This window comes from Orycteropus afer, unplaced genomic scaffold (assembly GCF_000298275.1).
Source record: "Orycteropus afer afer isolate SDZICR_OR568_19922 unplaced genomic scaffold, OryAfe1.0 scaffold00013, whole genome shotgun sequence".
Classification (NCBI taxonomy): domain Eukaryota; kingdom Metazoa; phylum Chordata; class Mammalia; order Tubulidentata; family Orycteropodidae; genus Orycteropus; species Orycteropus afer.
The window spans coordinates 11,543,643-11,554,101 of NW_006921600.1; the positions used below are offsets into that span (position 1 = coordinate 11,543,643).

Genomic DNA, 10,459 nt, shown 5'->3' on the forward strand with positions numbered 1-10,459 from the left:
GAGCTACAGTTTCTGGCAGGGAACTGCCAAGGAGAGGAATGGACATAGCACTGAGTGGTTACTGCACAACTGGGGTACTTGAGGAAAACTTTTGAGAGCAGTAGGATTTGAGTGGGGCCTTGAAAAGTACAGAGATAGAAGAGAGTTTTCTAGAAGGAGGATCTGCGGGAGCAAAGATGAATGTAAGGAGGCAGAGAGCTTCTCTGGAGAGAGTAAGACTGACCTGGCTGGACCCAGCTGGCCAGTGATGAGGAGAAGTGAGAGTTAAGGTTGGCAGGGGAGGCTGGAGCTGGACTGTGGGCTGGGGAGGGTGGCAGGGGGAGGCAAGGTCTTTCAGAGATGAGCAGAAGCCCAGCTAGGAGAGGGGATCCCGGGCCACACAATGCATTTCTCCTGGTTTATTGGGATGTCAAGTGCCACAGTGGAGAGTCCATCTCTGCTACAGAGCAGGTACCCTGCTCTGCCCAGAATAGACTTACATGTGCTTGGGGGCAGGAGGCTGGCATGGGGCACTCTGGAAGCTGTAGGAGTGAAAGGAAGGCACAATATCTGGGGCTCAGGCTTCAGCTCACCTCATTGTCTCCCACCTGTTCTCCCCATAGGGTTCCCCGTGGACTTTGCCTATCTCTTGTGTTTGTCCCTCTTTTTTCTGGGTGTCTGCTTCAGTCTCTGTTGGTTTTGCTTTCTGTTTCTGATCTCCTGATGTCTCTGAAGTGTTTCTGTTGTTGAGGTTTGAACAGTTGCTGTCAGTAGAGCCTTTAACTAGGTGCCTTGGTTGGGAGGGACTGTTGAGGTGTATTTTCACACTGGGAGCAGGAGATGAGAGACAAAATGAGATCTGGGGAATCCCAGAACCTAGCACCTCTGGTGAATCTGCAGATGTGTGATGGTGCACAGTGTGACTGTGGCTTTGTCAAAGGAAGCCGCCCTTAAGGTATGGTGAGCAGGGTTCCAAAGTGGAGCAGTTTTTGGTGTAGGCATTGGTGTCCCAGGCCGGAAGGTGTGCTGAAGAGGGGATTGTCTCCTCCGTTACACTAGGGCTTCTGAGGGCAAGACACCCTTTCCTTCTCCCTCATCTGCAGTCACCCAGAGAATCCTGAATATAGGTTGTTGGTGGAAGTGAAAAAAATGTGTGAAATTATGTTTAGGCATGTGCTTAGGGACTGCTACTTCTGACATTTGCTTTCCCTGTTTGTGCCCCTAGGTATTGCCCTATACCCTGGTCAGGCTCAGTTGCTTAGCTGTAAGCACCATTACGAGGTCATTCCTCCTCTGAGGAGCCCTGGCCAGCCAGGAGACATGAACTGTACCACCCAGAGGATCAACTACACAGACCCTTTCTCCAATCAGACCCTGGTAAGTCCTGGCTCCCTGAGTCAAGCTGGGTCTGGGCAGTGTGCTCTGCTAGCTCTGCACTCCAAGGGCCCAAGGCTGTTCCAAATTCCCTTCTGTCCCACTTTTATCCCAGGGTGGCCTTTACACATTCCCATGAGACCTGAGGGTGGGACAGGTGAATACTTAGCTGTGGCTGGATTGCTTGTCCTCAGGGAAGGAAGTCAGAGGCTGTCATCCTTCTCTTGAGTGCCATCCAGGATTTCTGATAACATGGTAAGATCCTGACCTTGACCTAAGGATGACAGTGCTAAAGGACAGGCCAGTGGGACAATATAGCAGAGTGGTTCACATCCTGACTGCTTGGCAGAATCTCTGGGATGCTTTTAGAAAACTATAGATTACCAATTTCCTGTGAGGCCAACTGAATCCTAATCTGTTGGGTTGGGACCTAGGAAACTATATTTTGAAACAAACATGCTGATGTAAAGAGGGAACCTTGGTCTGGGACTGAAGGGTTCTGGGCTGAGTCCCTGGCTCTGCTGTTACATACACTGTGTATGCACACTTGTGCACACACCAGCTGATGACTGACAGCCATGGGACCTCCAAGGGGGGCAGGGAGGATTTTGAAAAGGCAGCAACTCCAGCACGGGGATTTCAAGGCAGGGTAGGAAGTACATATTTATATCTTTTTAATCCCATATTCTTGCTTCAGAAAGGATTGAAATGGGTAACAAAAATTTGCCAGGTCCAAGAGGAAGGAAGGACTTTCTAAGCTGAGGAACTCTCTGCACCAAGATATAAAATGAATGAAACAATATGTTGTGTTTGTACCCTTGTGAAAAATTTCAGTGGTTTGGTGTTTCTGGAGGGTCAGGTGCCCCAAAATGGTGGGAGAGGAAGCTGTGGACAGCAGTAATGGCCAGGTGAGAGAAGCCTGTGTGTTATACTGTGGAGCTGGACTTGCTCTACTGGGTGATAGGGCTCTATTAATGGGGTTTAAGATGGGAGAGGAGTCTCGGGACAGTTAACACACTTGGCTGTTAACTGAAAGGTTGAAGGTTCAGGTCCACCTAGACGCACCTCAGAATAAGGTCTGGAGATCTACTTCGGAAAAATCAGCCACTGAAAACTGTCTGGAGCTATTCTACTGATACACATGGGATTGCCATGAGTCGGAATCAACTCAATGGCAACTTGTTTAATGGGTTTTGAGAATGAATATCATTGGTGGACCAGAAATTTTGAGGAATAGTATAAAATATAAGTAGCAGATTGGTTTAGATTGTTGGGGTAAAAAATCAGAGAAAATCCATAACCCAAAACAGATGCAGGAGAGGACTTCCATAGAGGTGAGCACTTTTCTTCCAACTCCAAGCTCTGAGTCTGAATGTTCAAACATCACAGTTGGCCAGAGGGCTATCATCAGGGTCGTAATCATAGGGCTACCTGTTGGTCCCTGAGCCACTGAGGTGGTGTTTGCTTCTGAGTGAAAGGCTCTGGAACCATCCTGTAAATATAAGCTAAGGGGAGCGTTCCCTACTTGGTCATTGGGCCAGAAGAGAGAAGCAGAGCACAACTTAGATTGGCCCTCCACAGTGGACAGTGCCATGAGCCAGAAGGAAAGAAATCTCTTCGCAGGAATGAAACACACTGACAAGTACCCAGCCTGCCCACCGGCACTCCCTACCCACTCACATTGGGGTTACAGTCAGTCACCCCAGCAAGCAGAAACAAAAAGACACCACTTGGAAGAAGCCCACACCTGATTGTAGTCAACCTAACCTTTCATTCATAAGTAAGAATGGAAAATTAGAGGCTATTGGAGATTTGCAAAGGAGCTCTGGTGATATAGTGGTTAAAGCACTCAGCTGCTCACTAAAAAGTATATGGTTCAAACCCACTAGTTGCTCCCTGGGAAAAAGACGTGACAGTCTGCATCTATAAAGATTACAGCCTTGGAAACCCTACAGGGCAGTTCTACTCTGTCCTTTTGTTAATCCTGACTCATAGGAGAGAAAAGAACTGCCCCACAGGGTTTTCTAGGCTGTAACCTTTACAGAGGAGCTCTGGTGGCATAGTGCCTAAGGCACTTGACTGCTAACCAGGAGGCTGGTGGTTCAAACCCACCAGCCACTCCTTGGAAGGAAGATTGGGAGATCTACTTCTGTAGTGATACCGCCTAGGAAACCCAAGGAGGGGTCACTATGAGTCGGGTCCTACTCCACGGCAGTGAGTGAGTGAGTGAGCCTTTACAGTAGCAGATCACCAGGTCGTTTGTCCCATGGAGCAGCTGGTGGGTTTAAACCTCTGAGCTTTTGGTTATGAGCCAAGCATGTAACCATCGTGCCTCTAGGGTGCCTTAAAACTCCTGGAATAGGAGAATGGAAGTTAATTTTATAAAATAGAATTTAAAAAAAAAAATTTAATACAGAGCTGTGTATACTGTAGATACTATCTGTCTGGATTCCCAGCTCTCTCATTCCCTCTGTAGAACATACTAACTGAGTGCTCGTGATGGGCTTTCACCTCACAGCTGGCACTGTCCTCTGATGTCCATCCTCTTCTGCTTCCCTCAGTTGGGTACTATGCATCCTAGGAGTCAGATGTACTTGCTCCCAAATCTGTTTCTACCCATTGTTACAATAGTTACATAAACTATTAAAAAAATCCACGAAATAAGGAGAATTGTTTCCATTAAAGTTAAGTTGAATGTAGTTTCTGCCTCCAGCTCTGGGTGATTGTTAGTATTCTCCATTACTTCTATGTGTGGATCCTTGCAGACTACAAGTTATAAACTAGTGGAGATCTTATCTACTCCTACCCATCATGCCTGCCTGCCCCTGTACCCCAAACCAGCATACTGTAGTGGAAAAAGAATAAGATAAGAGCAGTAGAACTCCCATTTGGGAATGGAAAGAGTGGGAAGCACCCAGAAGTCGTTGGTCTCTAGCCGTGATGGAGTCCTGCTGGGCAGAATCATGAGAACCCTGCCTTGACACCAAGTTAGACATTAACTTCTACTCTGGGAGGGACTCCCTTGTCTTCAGTAGCCCTTGGCCTTGTCCTCTGAGAAGTTCTTCCTTGTTGGTGCTCCTCTTTGGCCCTATCTGAAGTGACCTCCTTGGAGGCTACACAGCTTTTCCCACCTCTAGCTTCAGTCTGTTTGGGGGTTGCTTTAGAGTGAGCAGTCACAGACTGCTCACAGGTTGGTTTCTTATTATTCTCCTCCTCCTCTGCCACCTTTGTTCGCCATAAGGTTTCTTTAGAAATATATAGGCTTCCTGCTGTTTGCATCTGGTCAGGTGCACACAAAAAGGTCTACAGTCAGAAACATTATCTGGTTATACTTCTGAAATCTTCAGAGGTTCATTTGTTTTCTGTTCTTTCTTCTAGACCCATCTCTTGTGCCCTCAATTTAATGGTAGTTAACTTTTACCAAATGTTTTGCTTCAGCACGATCAGGGTCACTGCCTTTCTAGTCTTCAGTATCTGTATCAGCTGTGTCTGTTTCCTCACCACCCACCATTTTCCCACCACCTAAATTTAAGCTAATGCCTCATTTTTAGGTTTTTATTACCATAGCACTCTAGTTCCAGATAACCATTTCAGTAGTCAGAGTATAGGCTAAACTACTGCATAAAAAAATAACAGCCAACATTCTGTGGCCAAGACAAGGAAACATCTGCTCTCTGGTGACAGTCCAGGCACATTGGCAGTGTGCACAGTTGGCAGTGTTTCCCCTCAGGATTGTCCAGTTTCTGTCTTGTCACTTTGCCACCCCTTGGGTGGTGTTCTGGTCCATGTGCTCAGAACTGGCTCTCCAGTGTGTGTATGAATGCCTGCTCCTAGGAAGGTAAGGAGAAGTGGTGGGCAAGCAGGTCTCTTTCAAGGAAATGATGCTGAATGCATGAGTCATTTCTGTCCACAGTCCGGCAGCTTCATTACATGGCCACATTCAAGGCCAGAAATGAGGCTCCAGCTGGGTGACTGTATTCTGCTAAAATCTGGGGCTGGGGAAGTAGTACTGAAGGAAGACATGGGTAATGGAAACAGGGCAATTAGCAGTCTCCACTGCACACTTGAAATGTCACAGAAAGGTTGACAATAAAATGGAGAAAGATCTCTTGGGAAATTGCAACTACAACCAGAAAAAGTGGAGTGGCAATATTAATATCAGTTAAATAAAATTCAAGGTGCAAATGATTAAACGAGGGATGTTTAATATTGATAAAAAGTCCAACTCCACTGCTGTCTGCTAAGATGATGTAAGTCATAAATCTTGTACATGTAAAACAGTATATCACTTGTAGATTTTAAGCAGAATCTATTAGAAATAAAAAACATCATCACCTTAGAGTATGACTTTAACACCTTCTCAGAAATTTAAAGATCAAATAGACAAAGAATAGTACCCACCCACTGCCATCGAGTTGATTCTGACTCATAGCAACCGCCTTTGGGTTTCCAAGGTAGTAAATCTTTACGGAAGTAGGTTTCCCAGTCTTCCTGCATGGAGTGGCTGGTTCAGCCTTCTGGTTAGCAGTCAAATGCCTTAGGCACTGTATCATGAAGGATGAGAATTAAATAGCACAGATAATTCATTTAGCATATGAATGTGTGTGTACCTATATGTGTGTGTGTATGTATATGACAGAAAATTTGTACCTGATAGAATACTTTTCAAATATCTATGAAGCATTTATAAAAGTTGATGATATACAAAATTTTTTTTCTAAACCCATAAATTCGGTATCATTAAAGTTAATAAGTCTCAGTGGATTTCTAAATGTAACTTAAGCTAATTTTAAAGTACTTGTAGAAGAGTACTAACCAAGACAATATGAGAGTGGGAGGTGGGAAGTGGTGATATGGAGGGGACAATGTACAGCCACAGTAATAAAAAAAGTGGTACAGTATTGGTGCAGGAAGAGACAAACTTGTGAATATGTTAGGCTCAGGAGCAGACATATATGTTGGTTGCATGCGTGAATTTACTGTAGGTTAAAAGATTGTTTGGAGGCTGTAAAACACATCTGTGCATTGTTTTGTGGGGGAAAGCTAGATCCCTATTTCACACCATGAACAAAACTTAAAGCAAGGTTTGTAAGATACCCTAATGTAAAAATAAATCTAAAAATTTCTGTAAAGAGATGCAGGAGGATATTGATATAATTTTGGCTTTCCTATAGCAAAACTCAGAAACCATAAAGATTTATAGACTTCACTACATTAAATTTAAAGCATCCATGTAACAAATGACATTGGCAACAAAGTTAAAAGTGACAGACTAGAAGAACAGATCTGCATATATGACAAATGAAAGTTAATATCCTTGGTAGCCAAGTGCTTCTGTAGCTCAGATAACTAGGGGTAACAGTGGAATACGGTCTGAGTACAGCCAGCTCAGGTATGGGCATTGAGAACCACCCAGAGCTGAAGAGGAGGCTGTGCACAGCTCGCCCTTGTCCACTCCCAGAACCAGAGGGGCTGGCCAGTGCTCCAGCGGTGGGCTCTCCAGGCAGTGCTCTGTCCTCAGAGCTAGAAGCCTCTGTGCTTGAGGCAGGGCACAGGAAAACCACATCCCAGGCTGAGCTTCTGCCCTGTCTCTCTGCAGAAATCCGCCCTGATTGTCCGGGGGCCCCAGGAAGTGAAGAAGCGGGAGCTGGTCTTCCTCCAGTTCCGCCTGAATGAGAGTAGCGAGGACTTCAGTGCCATCGATTACCTCCTCTTCTCTTCTTACCAGGAGTTCCTGCAGAGGTGGTCTTAAAGAGCTCACAGCGGGCTTGCACCACACTTGTTATCATATTGCACAGCTTGCACATCCCCAGGGGGAGAAGCGGGTTAGGGCAGGGAACTGAGTGGCCATATTACTCCTTGGCATGGAAAAGGACCCCAGGAGCTCAGTGGGCCCATTCTTCTGCCTCATGGCATGACTGAACCTCATTACCAATCATGCCAGTCTAAGGAGGAGTGTTCTGACACTCTCCCTGCACTAGAGGTTGGGTCCTACAGAGGTAATTTGGTCTGGCCTGTGCCTGGGGCTGCTGAGAATAGGACTCAGTCTTCTGTTTTGTGGCCCTTGAGGGCAGGCCCTGTCTTGTGCCTCAGCCAGGTCTTGCCCTTAGTGCTTAGTGTTTGCTGTAAATATTTCTGATATGAGCATATAAGTGTTGCTATTGATATTCACTTGCAGTGACGATCCCCTGATCAGTCGAGGTTCTAGTCTGTTTCCAGTATGCTACTTTGGGAATGCTGGCAGCCCTTCTGGGCCCAAAGTGCTTGGTAGGGGTGGGAGTGTTTTCTGTTGGTCTGAGCTGTGTGTGACTCAGTCCCTCCCAGTGTTCCATGCTGAACCCTGGGCTACATTGAAAGGAAGTAGGGAGGCAGCTGCCATGGGAGGAGGGGCTGCACCCCAGTTGGAAATGAAGTGAGCTGCTCCACACCAGCCCCCACTCAGAGCCTCTCCTTTGCATCCCACTCTTGCACCCTTTTTGCTACCCAGAACTCCATCATCTCCCTTCCCTGCTTCAAGTTGGCCTGGTGTTCCTTCCTCCTAGAAGACTTCAGCAGCTTCTCACCCGCCTCTGTGCCCCTTTCGGAGCTTCCTCAGCTCTGCAGCGTGGTTTTACTTGTTTATGTGCGCTTTATGAGGATGTCTTGTCTGCACTGCCCTGGGGGCAGACATGGGTCTCATTAGGCCAAGAGCTCCCTAGGAACACTATGCCTGCTCTGGGCCTCCCAGGGATACACTGATGGGTCCATAAAGGTTGCCTCAAGATCTGATGAAGCCCTGGGTTCTCTGAGGACCCAGCAGCACTGTGGTGTGGGAAGCTTTTGGAGACTTTTCTGTAGGGCCAGCAGCTTTGGGCATAGGTTGTAGGAATGATGAGGTGGGAGGGAAGAGGAATTGTCTCAATGGGAGCCTCAGGGATCAAGCTCTTGCCTTGAGGCTGGTGGCAGCATCCTAGTGGCACCAGCAAAGAAAGAGCCTTGAAGTAGGGGCTGGGGTTTGGGTCTGGCTGTGTTTGAATCCTGCTGTCAGGGCTGGATTAACTTGGACCTTCCTTCTCTCTGTCCTCCAAGCCCAGACAAGGTGGGCTTCATGCAGGACTGTGAGAGTGCCTATTCCAGCTGGAAGTTCTCTGGGGGCTTCCGCACTTGGGTCAAGATGTCACTGGTGGAGACCAAGGAGGAGGATGGACGGGAAGCAGTGGAGTTCCGGCAGGAGGTAGGTGGCTCTGAGTTTGCTTAGCTACTGGTGACTTTTCTGTACTTGAGTCAGGGATGGAGGGAACCTTTGCAAAGGAGGTGACATTTGCCACAATAAGTAGACTGGCAGGAATGAATAGGCACTGGATTGTGTGTGTGTGTGTGTGTGTGTGTGGTAAATATATATGTAATAAAACATTTGCTATTCCAGCATTCTTCACGTGTACAGTTAGTGACATCATGTTCTTCATCAGTCAACACATTTATCTGTTCACAAATTTTTCCATCTCTTTTAACAGAAGCTTGGTGGCACCTAAGCATAGAGTTCCCTTTCCCCCTCCCAAGTTATCCCTGGTAACCACTGATAAACTCTGGTTTCTATATACTTGAGAAGGTACTCAGTTTGAGGACTTTATGTGCCATGTAGGCAGTGCAGTGCCAGGCCTTTTCCATTCAGCATGGTTGGCCCTCCCATCACACCTGCAAAGTAGGGACCACTGCATTTTAGAGAGGTGAGTGACTTGCCCAGATGTATCTAATGCCCAAGCCTGTGTTCTTAGCCTTTATCCTCACGTCTGGGAGGCTGGTAGCCATAGGTGATGATTATTTGCAGGGAAGATACACCAGACTGTTGTCTGAAGTGCCGTGCATTGGGACGCAGGAGGAAATACTAGCTTTCTTTTTTATGTTTTTTTGTTACATCCTTTTAATGATATTATTGAATGTTTTTAAAATGTATACAAAATAGTAATATATCACTTATAAAGTTATATAAAAATATATTGGTTACATGCTCAGAATTTTTTTTTACTGGTAGCAAAGCGTGATCAAAAAGCTTACAAGGTACTAGCCTAGAGGCCTGGGGATATGGTTGATGTGATCCAAGTGAAAAAAATCAAACCAAATCAAACCACTGCTATTGAGTTGATTCCAACTCATAGGCAACCCTATAGGACAGAGTGGAACTGCCCCATATGGTTTTTCTAAAGCTGTAAATCTTTATAGACGTAGATTGCCTCATTTTTCTCCCATGGAGTGGCTGGTGGGTTCGAACCATAGACCTTTTGGTTAGCAGTCGAATGCTTTAGCCACTATGCTAGGTCAAAGGACCTGGGAAAAATGCATGGCAGTAGAGATGGAGAGATGGGAAATTTTGGCTTTCTAGGCTGGGCTGTCAATTACCACCAAAAACAAGGCCTGGTCCCTGCCTATAGGGCATCCGTGCTGGCAGTAGCTCTGTCCTTCCCCCATCCACACAGGTTGCAGGCTGCTCTGTGGGTACATGGCTGGGACCTGCAAAGGGTGCAAGAGGAGATGGGTCTGTTGTCTTGCCCTCTGTTCCTCCTTGGAAGTATTCATTGGGCTCAGACTCTAAGATTCAAAGTTAGGAGAGGTCTGGGTTGGAGTAAAAGGAAAACACTTGAATCAACTGGCCACCACTGGCCAGAAATCATGTACTAGTTCAGTGGCAGTTCCCTTGGGTTAGTCTTTAAACTCAGACTGAAGTGCGGAGTTTGACATTCTGTGACTCCTGCGACCATTAGGTTGGATGCCCTTGGAAGAAGCTCAAAACAATTTTCTTTACGGGGACAGGCTATTTTCTGCTTTGGGGAGTAACACCCCAAAATTCTTAAAATATTCCTGTTTTATATCATAACTGTCATCTCCTGGACTTTTATGCCACACTTCTTCAAGCACTCCAAGTCCTTTCTTATCTGGTCCTGTAACAGCTCTGAGAAAGGAGTTTCATTCACTTTACAATTAGGTACAACCCTGGTTTTCTTGGTAGCTCCAACTGTGATTTGAAACCAAAGGAGGCAGAACCTCAGCAAACCTATCAACTGGGGATGATTGTTGTATGCCCTTTCAAGCATTTTTTGTTTTTGTTTTTCCCTTCTTTTTTTTTTTTTTT

The 10,459-nt window shown here is 46.2% G+C and overlaps 1 protein-coding gene across 1 annotated transcript in view; it reads left to right on the forward strand.

Moving 5' to 3' along the window:
* PACC1 (proton activated chloride channel 1) overlaps window positions 1-10,459 on the forward strand; it is a 38,375-nt gene that overhangs the window by 16,083 nt on the left and 11,833 nt on the right. The window contains exons 4-6 of the mRNA XM_007952788.1: window positions 1,205-1,356; window positions 6,953-7,095; window positions 8,422-8,566. Coding sequence (XP_007950979.1) covers window positions 1,205-1,356; window positions 6,953-7,095; window positions 8,422-8,566 — 440 coding nt within the window. The remainder of the gene's footprint in view (window positions 1-1,204; window positions 1,357-6,952; window positions 7,096-8,421; window positions 8,567-10,459) is intronic.